This window comes from Aplosporella prunicola (genome assembly GCF_010093885.1).
Source record: "Aplosporella prunicola CBS 121167 unplaced genomic scaffold K452scaffold_19, whole genome shotgun sequence".
Classification (NCBI taxonomy): domain Eukaryota; kingdom Fungi; phylum Ascomycota; class Dothideomycetes; order Botryosphaeriales; family Aplosporellaceae; genus Aplosporella; species Aplosporella prunicola.
The window spans coordinates 180663-196591 of NW_022983547.1; the positions used below are offsets into that span (position 1 = coordinate 180663).

General features: G+C 56.7%; 5 protein-coding genes across 5 annotated transcripts; 3 read left to right on the forward strand and 2 right to left on the reverse strand.

The window, feature by feature from the left end:
* Positions 1–415: 415 nt before the first annotated feature.
* Positions 416–1404, forward strand: K452DRAFT_328000 (uncharacterized protein; the record flags this gene model as incomplete). Its single annotated transcript, XM_033544958.1, is given in 8 exon segments — positions 416–427; positions 447–525; positions 550–571; positions 597–666; positions 703–733; positions 782–1164; positions 1190–1240; positions 1321–1404. 8 exon segments carry the CDS (start codon positions 416–418, stop codon positions 1402–1404), a joined length of 732 nt encoding a protein of 243 aa, XP_033395250.1.
* A 594-nt stretch (positions 1405–1998) lies between these two features.
* Positions 1999–3189, forward strand: K452DRAFT_231894 (uncharacterized protein; the record flags this gene model as incomplete). The annotated part of the gene is made up of 2 exons (XM_033537192.1): positions 1999–2395; positions 2498–3189. The coding sequence occupies 2 exons, from the start codon at positions 1999–2001 to the stop codon at positions 3187–3189; spliced, it is 1089 nt and encodes a 362-aa protein (XP_033395251.1).
* A 2361-nt stretch (positions 3190–5550) lies between these two features.
* K452DRAFT_328002 (uncharacterized protein) lies at positions 5551–7026 on the forward strand (the record flags this gene model as incomplete). The annotated part of the gene is made up of 2 exons (XM_033544959.1): positions 5551–5640; positions 5713–7026. 2 exons carry the CDS (start codon positions 5551–5553, stop codon positions 7024–7026), a joined length of 1404 nt encoding a protein of 467 aa, XP_033395252.1.
* A 1081-nt stretch (positions 7027–8107) lies between these two features.
* On the reverse strand, positions 8108–11704 carry K452DRAFT_360328 (uncharacterized protein; the record flags this gene model as incomplete). Its single annotated transcript, XM_033546335.1, has 2 exons — positions 8108–8391; positions 8462–11704. The coding sequence occupies 2 exons, from the start codon at positions 11702–11704 to the stop codon at positions 8293–8295; spliced, it is 3342 nt and encodes a 1113-aa protein (XP_033395253.1). The 3' UTR covers positions 8108–8292.
* Positions 11705–12962: 1258 nt separating this feature from the next.
* K452DRAFT_310497 (uncharacterized protein) lies at positions 12963–15868 on the reverse strand (the record flags this gene model as incomplete). Its single annotated transcript, XM_033543342.1, has 2 exons — positions 12963–13918; positions 13975–15868. 2 exons carry the CDS (start codon positions 15866–15868, stop codon positions 12963–12965), a joined length of 2850 nt encoding a protein of 949 aa, XP_033395254.1.
* Between the last annotated feature and the right edge of the window lie 61 nt (positions 15869–15929).

A 15929-nucleotide genomic window follows, 5' to 3' on the forward strand; every position in this document is an offset into this window, starting at 1 on the left:
CTTCAGGTCGAGCTCAGGCGAGTTCAGGCAAGTTCTGGTCGAATCTTCCGGCCATCAGGCGTTGCGATTTGGGCAACGGACAGGGTGGCAACCCAACGGCAACAGTCGCATGGAGTTGAGATGGTGCGCAACTAGCTTGGCTTGTGCTTTTCTGCTTATCAAGCTTCGAATTTCGGATTGCTGAGTCTGTTGCGCTGTGATCTACCGCGCTGCATCATGCGGGGTAACGCAAGTGGGTAATGAGGGGTGCAGCGTCAAGGCGGGACCCATCTCCAGCAATGGCATAACGCAGTCGATGCTCAAGACCGATATAAAAGCCGACATTGTGCTTAGCTTTAATCGCATACACAGATCGTGCATCTCATCTGTCCACCATCCCGATCTGTTCATCTTCCATCATCCCCACCTATCCACCATGCGTGTTGTCGTCTTCAGGCCCCAGTAAGGTTGTCATCGAAGACCTTCCAGTTCTCATTATCAAAGACCTACAGACAATCGTCAGGGTTGAATACACTGCGCTATGTGGTAACGAATTGCACGTGTTTCGAGGCCATCAACCAAGCCCAACAGAGTTCATCATGGGACATAATTTACAGGCATTGTGGAAGAGGTGGCCGAACAGATCAACCGGTCAAGAAAGGGGATTCAATCGTTAGCCCTTTCACCGTCTCTTGGTAGGTCTCCACACCTCCTTGGACAAAGTGCTTCTACCGTAGGGGCGAGACTCATCACGGTGCGAGAAATTCTTCTCTTCGATTCCACCGCACTGGATGGCGCGCAGAGTACGTGCGGGTGCCACTGGCCGATTCCACAGTCGTCAAAGCTCCACCGGAGATAGAAAAGAATGCACTCGTGCTCATGGCCGACATCTTCCCAACCGGCGGCTACTGCAGCAGCCAACGCCTTTCGTCGATGACGCAGGAAGAGATTGCGGGGTCGACGGTGGTGGTGATTGGATGTGGCCCCGTCGGCCTCTGCGCTCTGGTCAATGCGGAGGAGTACAAGCCAAAGCACCTCTTTGCGGTCGACAGCATCCAAAGCCGCTTGGACCTGGCGAAGAGCTTGGGCGCCGAGCCATTGAATTCCCAGACGGATCGAGAGGGGCTACAAAAAATAATCAAGGAGGTGACTCAAGGGCGCAGGGCGGAGGTAGTGATAGAGGTCGTGGGCCTTGAAGCTGGGTTTCGAGGTGCTCCGGCCGTGGGGCTTGATCAGCAATGTCGGCGTGCACAACGGTGAGGTAAGATGACTGGGCATGCGAACCATGGAGTCGCGCGCTAACGGCGATGGATACCCTGACGGAAAAACCTTAGGATCCAGATGCCTGTGCAGACGAGATTGCCACAGGCGAAACAGCATCTACTAGGCTTCATGTGGGACAAGATGATAGGACTGTCTGTTTGATTAGATGAAGACGCAAAGATAGTATTCAATTAAGACCATCCCTTACCGGGGCGGCGGTCTAGATATCATTCCATTTGCCTGACCAAGGGATCGACTGCATCAAGGGCGGTGATGCGGGCGGTTGGCCAGAGGAGGCTTGTGCGAGCCGGGATGGCGGGGACAAGCGAGCGAGCGCGGCCAGAAATGTGCGGCTGCTACAGCACCTTTGTGACTTCTCCACCTCCGCTTCCAGCCGTCACCACACTCTTCGACGACCTGCCTGCCATCGTCCAAGCTCTCTTCCCTCCCCCTCTACTCTCGTCCATCCGCACCCTCTTCCGCTCCTCCTCCCCTCCATCCCCGCGCTATCTCTCACTTCCGCTCCCGCCACAGCCCCGCCGCCACTTCCTTGCGAGAGAGCTCTGTACGTCCTGCTTGCTGCGCCCGTGGCTCTGTCGCAAACGCGTCGCTGACCTGACGCAGCCCTCGCCACCTCGCTCGCCCTCGCAATCCTCCCTCTGCACATCGCTCGAATCAATTGCGACAACTGTGCCGCGCCACCTGTAACTTCCCTTTGACTACTCGGTCCCACCTGTGTCTAGATATCCGCCCGCCATGTCTGCCGAAGAACTCAACGTCGCCACTTCCCCCCAGGACCTCGGCGATGTCCCCCAGCAATTCCAGCGCGTCAGCCTCGGCGACGACGGCGAGCCCATCGCCCGAACCGAGGAGGAGTACGCCCAGACCCAATTGACCTTGAGGGCCATTGTCTCGTCCAAGGAAGCCGGCGTCATCATCGGCAAGGCCGGCCAGAACGTCGCCAACCTGCGCGATGAGACTGGCGTCCGCGCAGGCGTCAGCAAGGTCGTCCCCGGCGTCAACGACCGCGTCCTCACCGTCACCGGCGCGCTCAACGGCATCACCAAGGCCTACCACCTCGTCGCCAAAGGCCTGCTCGAGGGCGCTCCGGCCGTCGGCATGGGTGGCGTGATCAACAACAGCGGCACGCACCGTGAGTTTTGCGATTCCTTGTCCCAGTCCCTACTCTTTGCCCGCATCATTGACGCGTCATTGTGTTCCCTGGTCGCCTGACTGACGCGTGAGCCTCGAATAGCCGTCCGCCTCCTCATCTCCCACAACCAGATGGGCACCATCATCGGCCGCCAGGGTCTGAAGATCAAGCAGATCCAGGACGCCTCGGGCGTGCGCATGGTCGCGCAAAAGGAAATGCTGCCCCAGTCGACGGAGCGTATCGTCGAGATCCAAGGTACACCCGAGGGCATCGAGAAGGCGACCTGGGAGATCGGCAAGTGCCTGATCGACGACCACGAGCGCGGCTACGGCACGGTCCTCTACAACCCTGCCGTCCGAGTCCAAGCCGGCACCGGCCCCATCAGCAACGGCTCCGGCTACGCCGGCGGCAGCCGTTCGTACAACCGCACCGGCCACGGCGCCGACTTCAGCGACGCGCCGCAGCAGTCGTACAACCGTCGCAGCGGCTCCGACGCGGCCAGTCGCCCGCCCATGCCCACCACGACCGAAGACGGCGAGGAGATTCAGACCCAGAACATCAGCATTCCCTCGGACATGGTCGGCTGCATCATCGGCCGTGGCGGCACCAAGATCAGCGAAATCCGCAAGAGTTCGGGCGCCCGCATCTCCATTGCCAAGGCTCCCCACGACGAGACGGGCGAGAGGATGTTCACCATCATGGGCAGCCCGAGCAGCAACGAAAAGGCCCTGTACCTCCTCTACGAGAACCTCGAGGCGGAGAAGATGCGCCGCAGTCAGGCACCCCAAGAATAAGTGGAGTGGCACGACTGTCCCTGTGGTTCCTACTCAGCTGGCTTGCCTAGCCAACCGCGCGCTAGCACGACGAAGATTTTCTCGAGTCGAACCCGACCATCGCCTGCGATCAGCGACTGCCGGTCTCTCCCTCCCACCGATTATACCAAAAGCAATTTCCTTAATGCTGCGACCGGTTCTGTTCTCGACTGATATCCGTCTTGCGAGTTGAGCGGTTACGACTTCATGATTAACGCTTTGATATCCGCACGTCTGTCCCTTGGCGCTGAAAACGCACATGGGGCCGACGTCCGCTTTCAGGCTCGCTGTCATTATCTTTGGCAGAGTCTGCTAAAGAAGTTACCCCACACCTCAGGCACAAATCGACTCTCAGAATCCTCGGACACACCCTTTCCTCAATAGTCTCTTACTCTCAATATCTTCCTTGCCCTGATTACCGACACCGTCCCACTTCCCTCTTCGTTCAGTCGTCTGCAAGGGCTCTCCTCTCTCTCTCCATCAGCCAAGTCAAGCTGTCAACCAACTCGTGGGCCTGTAAATAAAAGAATGCAAGTGGGATCGGAAGCAGTCGTGTGTTTCGGTGACCTGTAATGTGATGTTCGAGTGGCGTTTGCGTGTATAAGAAGCCGTGGTCGCCAAGTGTGCTACTTCCATGACCAGTGCTGATGGCGTTTTCCAGGTTGCTCGACTCGGCAGCGTATGTGACCTCGCATCCTTGTCGCGAATTTGTCGCCTCCGGCTTCCTGCATGAGTGAGTAGAAGCAATTATATTAACTTTGTTTGCACGCCCAACGTGAGATGGAAGGCATACTCGGTGAGAGTCCCATCGCCGTCAACTGACAAACGCCCTGCCCAGCTTTTTACTATCATGCAAAGTCTCATTTTCAATTGGTTGTGGCGGTTTTTTAATTTCTCACTCTCTAATCAAGACACTCCAACCTTCACGTTCCCTCCTTCTGCTCCCTGCACCTTCCACATCTACATGTCCACCTCTCACCCCAACAAAAAATTACACCAAACCCAACCGTGCCTTCACCACCATGCCTCCTCCACCAATAGGCCTCCTCCACGCCAAGCTCGTCTTCATGAGCGAGGACATATGCCCGCCATTCGTCTACACACAGACTCTGCAGCAGTTCCCTGACGCGCTGAGCAAGAGGTGGTTCACTGGGTCCGGGGCCGAAGACGAAATCGACTGTGCCGACCTGCCTGGGCACGATGGTGCAGACGTATTGGTACGACCTGAATCGCCGGCAGAGGTGGCGTTGGCGGCGTCGACTTCGGATACGAGACCGCCTCCGCGACCGCGTGCGGGTGTCGTTGGTTTGACTGGTGGCGATGGGGAGGACAGCGATGAGGATGCTGGCCCAGTGAGGAAGCGTCTACGAATGCAGCAGCCGTCGTCGTCGTCGCGCTCGCTGCAGCGTCAAGGCTTCGCTGGGAGATTGGCTGCTGGTGCGGTCGTAGAGATCTCGGACTCTGAGGACCCTAGCGATTGGGACGAGGAATCTGAACTGTCTCAAGGCAGCGAGAACTACTTTACTGGCGCAGAGTCGTCTTCTTCTTCATCTGGCAGTGACGCTAGCTCGAAATTCGTCGTCTTCGACACTGATGGCTGGATCTTTCGCGAGACGGCCACTCGCGCTGACGCTGTGCGTCGGAGCACTGAACCGCCTGTTCGTGCTGGTAATGGGGTTGAACTCTACAGTACACACTGCACTATGTCCTCCCCTCTCTCTCTCCTTCCATCACCTTACCATCAGGCTTCATATCCCATCCCCCGTGACACTCTAAGCACACCCGCTAACCATGGCACGCCTAGTCAATGACGACGCCAACTCAGTCCTCTTGAAAGCCCTCCGCGCGCACCCAAAACGACAAGCAACGATGTTTGCGACGCACGCGAGGAAGGACGAAGAGCTGACGATGGTGGAGCGGGAAGAGAAGAAGCTGTGGGAGTGGGCAAAGGGGTGGGGAGCACGGGAGGGAGAAGGCAAGGGGCAGGAGATGGGGCGCTCGCCGCTGTGGTTTGTGGTCCGGCGGAGGCTGTGGGAGATGTGGATGGCGGAGAGGCGTGCGCGGGAGGTGTGAGGAAGGATGAATGGGAATAATCCGTTACTCTTTGGAGGACAAGGATTGCTATAGACCAGACTGTGTTTAAGTCGTCAGTTTGGGTCTAAGGAAGTCGACTGCGTTCTCAGCATCAATGATCATGGGATTGTGCCTCAGGCATGTCGTGGTGTCGGTCCATCTCCGCCCGCAGCCCGGGCGGTGAGTGACGTCGCGCGCGAATTCTGCCGGCAATCGGAACTTTTTTTGACCAAGGTATCCGATGCTTACTGAACCACCCAGCGACAAACCATGGCCGGAGCAAGCGACAAGGCGCGATTCTACCTCGAGCAATCGGTGCCCGAGCTGCGCGAGCTCGAGCGCAAGCAGCTCTTCACACGAGTCGGTACCCCCCACGTTGATCCCCGGCCTCGGCATGCCCAAAGCTAACGCGCTTCTCTCGCACACACACAGGACGAGATCACGGCGATTGCGAAGAAGCGCTCGGAGTTTGAGCACGTACTGAACGCGCGCGGCTCGCACCCCTCGGACTACGCGCGCTACGTGACGTACGAGATGAACGTCGAGGCGCTGCGCAAGAAGCGGAGCAAGCGGGTCGGAGTCAAGGCCGGCGGGCACAGCGGGCAGCGCCGCATCTTCTTCATCCTGGAGCGCGCGACGCGCAAGTTCCATGGCGACGTCGGGCTGTGGATGCTGTATATCGAGTTTGCGCGCAAGGAGAAGGCCCGCAAGAAACTCCAGGAGGTGCTGACTGGTGCGCTGCGCATGCATCCGACTAAGCCTGAGCTGTGGATTTATGCGGCTCGCTGGGCGGTCGATGATGAGGCCGATATGACTATGGCTAGGAGCTATATGCAGCGCGGACTGCGCTTCTGCCAGAAGTCGAGACTGCTCTGGCTCGAGTACGCAAAGCTCGAGATGATTTACGTGGCCAAGATCGCGGCGCGCAGATCCATTCTGGGCCTGGACCAGGAGCCGCAAGCCAAGGCGCAGCAGGAGACGCCCGCGGGAGACGACATGGCCGCGGACATGATCGCGCTGCCCGCCATCACAGCCGAAGACATCAATCCTAGCCTGAGCACGGAATCCGCCAGCGCAGGCGACACCGACGACGTGGCCTTGCAGAACCTCGCCGCAACACCGGTCCTCACGGGCGCGATCCCGCGCGCCGTCTTCGACGCCGCCATGGCCGAGTTCGCCCACGACGCCGCGCTGGGCGAGCAGTTCTTCGATCTCTTCGCCGCCTTCACCCTCGCGCCCTGCACGCCCGCCCTCCTCCTCCACGTCGTCAGCGCGCTGCTGAGCGCGGCCCCCGACGCCGTCCCCACCTTGGCCTGCCATTTCCGGCAGCCCGTCTTCGGCGTCTCAGTGTCGTCGCCCGCGTTCCCGCGCGCCCTGGGCGAGAGCCTCGCCCGTGTTAAGGCGGCGCTGCAAGCTGCGGACGTGGCGGCAAGGCCCCTGCTCGCGGAGAAGGCGGTGCTGTTTCTGCTGCCGTTGCTGCGTAGCGAGCGCAGTGAGCGTAATGAGCATAGCGAGGAGCGTGACGAGGGCGAAGGCGAGATGGACCCGGCGCTCCGCAAAGTGGTGCGCGCGTCGCTGCGGCAGTACGTGCGCGCGCTGGAGGGGGAGGAGCAAGTAGCGGGCGTGGTGGACGCGCTCAAGGGCGCCAAGAGGGTGGCGGATGCGCGGGCGCTGGTGGCGCTGGGCGCGAAGCAGTGGCCTGGGAGTGAGAGGTTGTTGCAGGTGCAGGCGGCGCTGGAGTCGTGAGTCGTGATGGCTTGCTTGCTGTCTGCCGTTAGGTGGGTTGGGTGCTGGGCGTCTGGATGGGTATGCTGGCGTTGTTTTGTTTTGGGGGTTTTTTTATATTGTTGTTCTAGGGGGGTTGCTGTTTGCTGTTTGCAGTGCTAAAGTTGCGGAAGATGGAAGAGGACGAGACTGGAGGACGAGACTGGAGGGGGGGGGGCGGGGGGAGGGCGACGTTTATATCAGCTGTTCAGACGAACCGCTCTCTTCCCTTTTTATTCTTTTTACAAAGGACTTCCTTTCCAGGCATAAAAAAATAATCAGAAGCACGAACGCGTACGCATATGTATGTATCATCGAAGACCAGAAAACGAAGATGGAGATGAAGATGGAGACGAAGACTGCGCGCTGCTGTTGTTGCTGTTGTTGCGTTCTGTTCTGTTCACTTCCCTTCCCACGCCAAGCAAGCAAGCAAGCAGGCAGGCAAGCAGGCAGTGAGTGGCGGCCCTGCCTACCCCCGTATCTATCTATCTATCTGTGTGCCTACCTACGTGGCAGGTAAGCGACAGGCGGGACAACGCCCTCTCCCCCTCCCTTCCTCGCTCACTCATCCATACCCCTCCACCATGAACAACATCAAGAACAATACCGTTACCAAAAAAAAAAAAATAAAATAAAATAAAAATAAAAATAAGGTAAGCGACAGGCGGGACAACGCCCTCTCCCCCTCCCTTCCTCGCTCACTCATCCATACCCCTCCACCATGAACAACATCAAGAACAATACCGTTACCAAAAAAAAAAAAATAAAATAAAATAAAAATAAAAATAAAAATAAAAAATAAAAGAGAAAAAAGAAAAAGAAAAAGAAACAGAACCAGACCCAAAAACAGACGCAAACAGCAAAGACGAAGTGCAGGAGAAGTGAAAGCGTCTGTCTATACATAAATAATCACGTACTATATAGCACCAATCTCGCACCTCGCATCTCAAGCAAACAAAAAAACAAGCAAGCAAAACATATATACATGAATCTGTAAACTCCCCCCCCCCCCCCCCCCCCCCCCCCCCCCCCCCCCCCCCCCCCCCCCCCCCCATCCACCCTTCCTCTCCATCAGCTACCTAACTAGCTACAAATAAATACCTAAGTAGATAACTCGTCGTTCATCCTGTTCCGTTCTGTTCCGTTCCGTCTCATATGTATGTATGTCTGAATGTATATCTGAATGTATATGCCGTACCGCACCGTACCGTACCTCACCCATATGTAGCCCCGTCTATACTATACCCATCATCCATCACCCAGCACCACCGCGTCCCTGCTCCTGCCCCTGCCCCACCTCCAGCAGACCAAACTCCGCACCCCCAGCCCCACCCGCACCAGAGCTTCCTCCCCCCCCTCCCCCTCCCCCACCACCAGCACCACCAACCCCCTCACCAGGCACGAGCGCCCCACCCCCCTCGAACCCAAACCCGCCGTACACAGCATGCGCCGCGCCGCCCGCGGCGCCGAAAATGCCCGGGTCGTCGCCCAAGCACGTCGGCGGATCCATATTAAACGGCATGAACCAAGCGGCGCTGGGGTCGTGGAAGAACGTCGAGGGGTGGTGGTGCACCGCGCCCGCACCTCCGGCATTGTTAGGGTTGACGCCCTGCCCGCCACCGCCGCCGTTGTTGTTATTATTGTTGTGCAGGCTGTTGAAGGCGTTGACGTCGAGCGCGAATGGCTCGTTGCGGTCCATGAATGTCGCGTACGACTGCAGCACCATCTGCCGGTCCAGCGCCGACATGGGGTGCTGCAGGGTGCTGAAGTCGGGTGCGGCGGCGAAGTCGCTCGGGTTGTATGCGTGGTGCGACGTCCCGCCTGGCGTGTGCGTGACGAAGCTTTGCGGGTTGAAGGGGTTGCTGGGGTCGAGGGCAGGGTTGGAGAGGTCGAGCGCGTTCATTTGCTGCTGTTGCTGGCTCATTTGCTGTTGCTGGCTCATTTGCTGTTGCTGTTGCTGCTGCTGCTGCATGTGCTGGGCTTGGTTAGAGGACATGTCGGACGCCAGTTGCGCTTGCTGTTTGCCGTCCAGCTGGCCCGAGCCCGCTTTGGCTCTGCTCTTCTTGGTCGCGCGCTTGCCTGATGCTTCGCCTGTCTTTGCGGGCGGGGACAGGCTGGCGAAGAATTCCTCCACGCTTTGGAGGTCCGATTTCTGTCCTAGGACTGCATCCGTTCCCGGCTCTTTCTTGACGTCCGATGCGGGATCTTCAAAGTCTGTGCGTGAGACGCCGTGGGGGTACCTGTCAAACCAGTCGCCGTACTGGAAAATGTTGGCTTGACGACCGTCAGTGGCTGAAGGACCGCGCAGAGCCGCATCCGCGTGCTGTCGGTAAAGGTCTTTTAGGTTTTCGGCAACAAAGTGGAACATCCCCCAGTATTTCTTCATTCTGCTGAGGAACTTGACGTTGTAGGCCAGGTAGCGTTTAGACGTCGTCTCCAGTTTTGGATTCTTGGAAAACACACCCCGGATATGTACGGTGCTGGAGAGGAAGGCAGAGTAGCCGGCGAACGGGACCACGACATTATAGTTCATGGCCTCGTTCACAAGGATAGAAATCTGATCAGCCGCCTCCATCGCCGACCGGGCCGCATCGTCAAGAAACTGGTGAGGCATGTCTGGCGGCGTCCGAGTGCCGGCCGACGAGGGCAGCGCAAAACGGTAGAGAAACAAAACAATCTGGTAGTATACGACGTGAAGGAAAATAAACTGGTTCGCAGTCTTCTCCGTGGCGTGGTTTTGTAGGTTTTCAGGCGTGTAGTGCAGCCATTCCGGGAGTGACGATTTAAACTCATTCACCTGCTCCTTGAGCTGCTGGAAAGTTGAGCTCGACGACCAAATGGGTTCGGCTTCCTGTTCTTTCCCTCCTAAATTGTTGAAGTTTACCAGTCGCCCCCAGATGGACACTGCTCGTACCAGATAAGCTATGACACCCATGTTCTCTTTCGCGTTTGACAGTTGCCCATCGTCTTCGCTTACTGGGTTACGGACGCGGCCTTCGAGGTCCTCTGTAGGGCCGGGTATCTCCATCTGGAAGTAATGTTCTCGTATCGGCAGTTGCACCTGTATGAACTGCCCATTTACAAATAAAGGTCGGTCGGTTCCGGAAGAGTTGAAGCGATCCATAAGAAAACAGGACCACATGGTGCGTCGCCTGATCTCCCTATCGGTGAAGCTTAGCTCGGCCCTATCTCCCTTCTCTTTCCCTAGCGGATCGTGTTCGAGGTCTTTGTGTAATTGCAAGGCATATGCCATCCTCTGCGCCATGCCTCCAAACATCCAGCTGCGGCCACCTTGACAAGTGCCGAATTCATGCAACCCCAAAATAAGGTAAGTGATGAGTATGGTAATGTTTGGGATATCAAATCGCTTCAGCGCAATGTCTCTTGCTTTGCTGGCCCAGTTTTCGCCTCTCAGGAAAGCCGGTTCCGTGCGGACCTGCGGATGTGTCGAGAACCGAGCGGATATGGCGCAGACTGCGAGAACCAAGACTGGCGGTACCTGTCCCGCGTTCAATCTACGCATGAAGCTAGGCTTGTGGAGCAGCGGATAGCTTTGTCCGTAAACATAATCAAAATATACCTCCGCAAGGTGTTCCTGAATCTCCCTTGATGGCAAGCTCTCGGATCCTTCATTGAGAAGACTATTCTCCTCGGCCTCGGGTTTGGATTGACCTGGGGGTGCTGGTCCATTCGGGTTTGTCGCCTTTGATTTTGACCACTCATCCAATTCCGCGCCAAAGGCTTCCTCGGCCGGACGCTTTTTCCCTGGAGTTCTCGGAGGTGGACCTGGAAGTTGGGGCTTCACGACTGCCCTTCCTACCGAAGCGACAGACGCAAGACTCTCCTTCGGTATCAACTTGATGACGCGTTCCTCCATTCTCTTAAGTCGTTTGTCTAGCATCGCCATGTAATCTGTCCTAGGAGCAGCCTTACGCGTGGTGACCTTGTACACGCAAGGTATTCTCGAACGCAAGCAATGCTTGCAGGCCGGCTTTTCTCCAGAACATCGGATTTTTTTCCGCCTACACGCAATACAGGCAAGCGGCAACCGTTTCCGCTCCTTGCCGGCTTTGGTCTTCATCTCGCTCCATGGTGGTGGCGGACCTCCCTTGTCGTCCCTTCTGGCTCTGGAATTCTCGTCGCCGGTCTTGTCCGTGACGGACGCTTCGCCTGCGACACTCATGTTCGTCGAGCCATCGTCTCGTCCAAAGTCATCTCCAAAACCCGAAGGCCCCATTCCGTATCCACTCTGAGGACTGGTGTCCGTATCCATGCCATCGACGCTCCCGGCGCTCGGAATCGCGCCATTCTGGTTGTAAGCGCCAAGATTGCTCATGCTGAGGTTGTGCGATTGCCCGTTGGAGGCAGAGTTCTGGCCGTCCGGGCCTCTAGCGTAAGGCGCATGATTCAGCGACGCATCCGCATTGGTAGGGAGGCCGTGCGGCATGTTCATATTGTTGTAGTCGGCAAAGCCGGGTATGATCGGCGACCCGGAATTGGAGACGGTCGAGGGCGACTGCGCCGCGTGCAAAAGGGCGTCGAGGCGCGGGTTGCGGCCATCGGGCATGACGTACTCGTTGAGGTTCAGAGGGTCGTTTTGGTGGTGGCTGTCGACTTCAGATTTGCCGTAGCTGCTCAAGTTCTGGTAGTTTGACGCCATTGTGGTCGTCGGGCGGCGTGGTACATCCCCACGCGCGCAAAGTGCGGCGCAAAGAGGCTGGCAGGGTCGCGCAGCGGATGGAACAGGCGGGCGAGCTGTGGCTGCTGCAGAGGATCGGGTTGGGCTCCCTTAGCTCATTGTTGTTGTGCGCGCGGGAGCTCGGCCGACGAGCGTCGGATGGGGTCAGGCCGGGCGGAGTTGGGCCTTGCTCACAGGGGTTGGAACAGGAGTTGCGCTGGCTCAGGCTGGCGATGGCAGTGCGAGGAGGGCCTGAAGGGTCCAAACATCAGCCGGCGTCAAGGTGTGGAGATATAGTTCGGACGGGGCGCAGAGAGGCGAAATGGTGTGCGGGCAATGCGAGCTGCGGGCCGTTGACGCAAGAGCGCCAGACGCGAGTCGTGAGCGAGCGAACCTTACAGGGTCATATCAGCGACTCTGGGAGCTTGCAATAAGGCGAGAGTTTCGAAGCTCTGCTAGTGGTTAGAGTTGGGGAACGCGTCACTAGACGACCGCTCTTCTCTGAGATCCGAAGGGGATCCTCTTCTCCCCACATGCCTGACTAATAAGCCTTGTCCAGAACCGACGACCACGCCAGCCTTTCGGGGAGCTGTCGACGGGTAGCCACGTTCCCGGCTTTCCCCGCTGCATCCACCATCGGCGTCACGCTGTGCTGTTCCTGTGCGGGGGAGCGAGCGTTGTACCGACAAGTCCGAGAGGCTCGAGAGCTGAGACGCGAGCGAGATCGCCCGCCCCGTCGACTGCTTAATCGCACGGCGGGCGAATCGCAGCAACTGTACCTGTACTTTCCTCCACACTGCAATAAACTAATCAATCGTCGTCCAACTTTAAGCTTCCTCGTGTCTTGGCGTTAGTGCATCCTTCCGCCGAGGTGGAGAAGGTCAAGTTATCCGAGCCCGACAGGGGACGCTTAGATGCATCCACATCCTCGCGAAATGCCTTAGCGAGCGAGGTAAATCACACCTCCGTGGGGCCCGGAAATAATCTGCTCACTACTCCTGCCAATAGTCATGTCTGCAGTGTTATGGACATAGGTACTCAGACCTACAGGACATGTCAAACATAATTCAATCCAAGTCATAATCGAATATGGCCAACGACTACTGCCAAATGTTGTTTGGCTACACCGGTCGGGACCTGTCCAACCACGCCTCAATGTCAACAATAAAGGGTATCTAGCGCAAGGGAATACAAATGCGGACCTATACACCAACCGTCCCGCCTCCAAAGTCCAAACCCCTCAGACAAAACTCAACTCGTCCTCGCTGTCAGCGTCGTCGAATCCAAATGACGCGCTCAGGCTCGGCTTGGCCACTGCGGGCTGTGCCCTCGTCCGTGGACCCACGCCGCCCCGGCTTTTCGGGGGCCGTCCCCTGTTTCTGTTTCTGTTTCCTTTTTCTCTGCGCGTGTTTGTCGAGACCAATGGCGCCTGGGAACCTTTTCTCCCGGATCCGCTCGGCCGCACACCCCTTGTAGAAGGTGCTGGAACGGAGTCCTGGGAAAAAGAAAGTTCATCTTCCTCATCCTCGTCTGCGTCAATGTCCGATGGCTCAGTGTTAGAGCTCTCTGCGTCGTCTGCATCGCTGTCGGACGTTGCATCCGCGTCGTTTGAATGCTGAAACGGAGAGGCGCTGCTGCTTGATGGCACGCTGCGTGGGCCGGATATTGACCGCGTCCGCGGCTTTGCAATGCATTGTCGCTTGCGCTGCGACACTTTCCGCTGCACATGGGATACCGCCAGTTTATTTGGAACCTGCACGAACGGCGAGTCCGCTGCCAGTACGTCCGGCGTTGCATTGGCAAGCACCATCTGACTAAGGGTCGTGCGAGGTCTTATGGGTGTCATCTCCGACGCTCTTATGGGACTTGATGGCAACATGTCTTCTCTAGAATAGCGATATGGGGAAGAATCCGTCGTGCCGTCGTTTTGTGCTGATGATAGCAGAGTCGGAGAGGGCGATTCTGGTAGCACAAGGTGCCCCTGCGACTGTGTAGGCTGTTTCTTCTCACGCAGCACATTAGGTGTGATGGCGACCCATTCGGAGATGCTTGCTTCCCATCTGTAGCCTAAGGGCTGTTCGTCTTCTGAGAAAGCGTCGTGTCCGGTACTGGTCTTCTTGAATGGGGTCGGCGCGGACTGAAAAGCTGGGCTGGCTTCCATAAACTCTTCGATTTCGCGAACAAAGGCAAGATGTGCTACGTTTCGTGAGTCTCATAAACCCCGTGAACCTCTTCTCCGGGTCAATACATACCTGGAAAACTCGACTGTTCGGCATGCTCAAAAGCAATATCCAGCGCCAATCTCTTCATAAACCACTGCGCATGCGGTGAGATCGTATCCGCAGAGAGATCTCCATCATCTGAAGCTCCAGTCTGAGGAGACGTGAGGGAGTACACGAGCAATTTGAGATAGTCGAACCCATCATCTCTGAATGCCTTGCCGCAACACTTTGCAAGCGCAGAGACAAAGGACGGCAATACCACCAGCGCTTGAGCTGATGATTTACCCACGGCTTCCAGTGCGCGCACATTCTTCGCGAGATTGAGTTCAGCGATGTGCTGACCGAGTTGGTTTCCGGTAACCTGCAGTAGCAGGTTGGCCGTCAAAATATAAGCCAGCCTTACATTTACCATACCGGACCTAATTTTGAGTCTTTTAGAGAACAAGTTGGAGGTGAGGTCGGCAACAACACATGTAAAAGCCCGATGTACGACCTGGGCATCAGGCGAAACTTGGTCGCCAGAATTCAAAGCCAAGTCTTTCGAGACAAGGACTATAGATGCCACAATAGTGGATAAGCTGGAAATGGTGTTGCTAAGCGCGTTCCGCAAGCTCGGTGCTGTATAGTTCTCCTCGTCATCCTTGTATGAGCCAAGACATTCATCCGGGACCTTGCCACAGGAAAGAAGAAAAACTGTTTGCAGCAAGCTTACAGCATCCGCGTGGGCTGGATCTTGGAGTTGTGATACTGATCGGATAATTCTGTTCCAAACTGGCATGAATGCTTGAGTGGCCAGCCATTCGATGGGTAGGCAAGATGAAGTCAGCATCCCCCGAACATGTCGATAGAAGAACCCCCATCTGTTCCACTGTTCTGCAAACGCATACAATGCTGAAATGGCCGGGTTGATCGGCTCACTGTAACCGAATAATTCTGTTGCGACGCCCATCGGTTGCGGAACACTGTCGAAGACGAAGAGCCAAGCAGACAACATTTCTTCTGCCTCATCAAAAGCCTGATTTTGGATACAGGCTTTAATAAGGACATTGACAGTCTCACCGGTTATGATTTGATTGGCGATTGCGTCAGCCACGAGTGCAACGCCATGCGCCCGGACAATTTCCCGCAGAGGCCTCCAACCATTTCCCGTTCCCATGGACTCCAGTTCTTGGTATATGCCATCTGCCACTTCTATCTTGTCTGGGTTGTCCTGATCTTGCCAATATTGTTCCAACTGGATATATGTGGGAATCTGTTTTAAGCATGCCGACATCAAAGTCCTTGTGCCCGAGTGAGAATTGGACCCTGGCTTTCGCGTCGATTGGAGAAGATAGTTGAAACTTTGTATCAACTGAGGGATCTGCCTCCACAATTCGGACGTCATTTCTTTGCGCTGGTTGAGAGCGGCCAATCCCAGATGCTTGGCCAGAGGGTTCTTTCGCTGCTTCGGCTCCTCTCGAAAGGGATTCTTGTCGCGGACTTGCGGAGAACGCCACGGGCTTCCAAAATTTGGCTGCGCATGCCGCGCTATCAATGGCGTAGGGATCGAAATCTCTCCAGGTCGGGTAGTTCCTCCAACTTTCTTCTGACTTGGCTGTGCGGTGCTCTTTGCGGGTCGGCCGGAGTACTGGCGCTTGATGTTCCTCCTTGCTGTAGGTACCGGGACCCAATCCGGGTCATGAGGGCGTCTCCAGGCCGAAACACTGTCTTCTTGCTCGACCTCGGCTTCATCCTTTCCAATTGCGCTCTGCGTTGCTGACACCGACACCTTGGAGGGTGCCGTCCCTAACTCCACATTCTTGCCATATAATCCTTTCTTCAGAGCTGTGATCCGGGCCTGGAGGGGTCTCAGCAGACGATTGCATCGGGCGGTCGTCCAAGGTAACGGGTCATCGTCTAATGCTGCATTCTTATCCATGCTCATAACTGTTGCTTCATTAGCAATGTCCTGGCAGCACCGAATGAATTATGCTGCGATATACCAT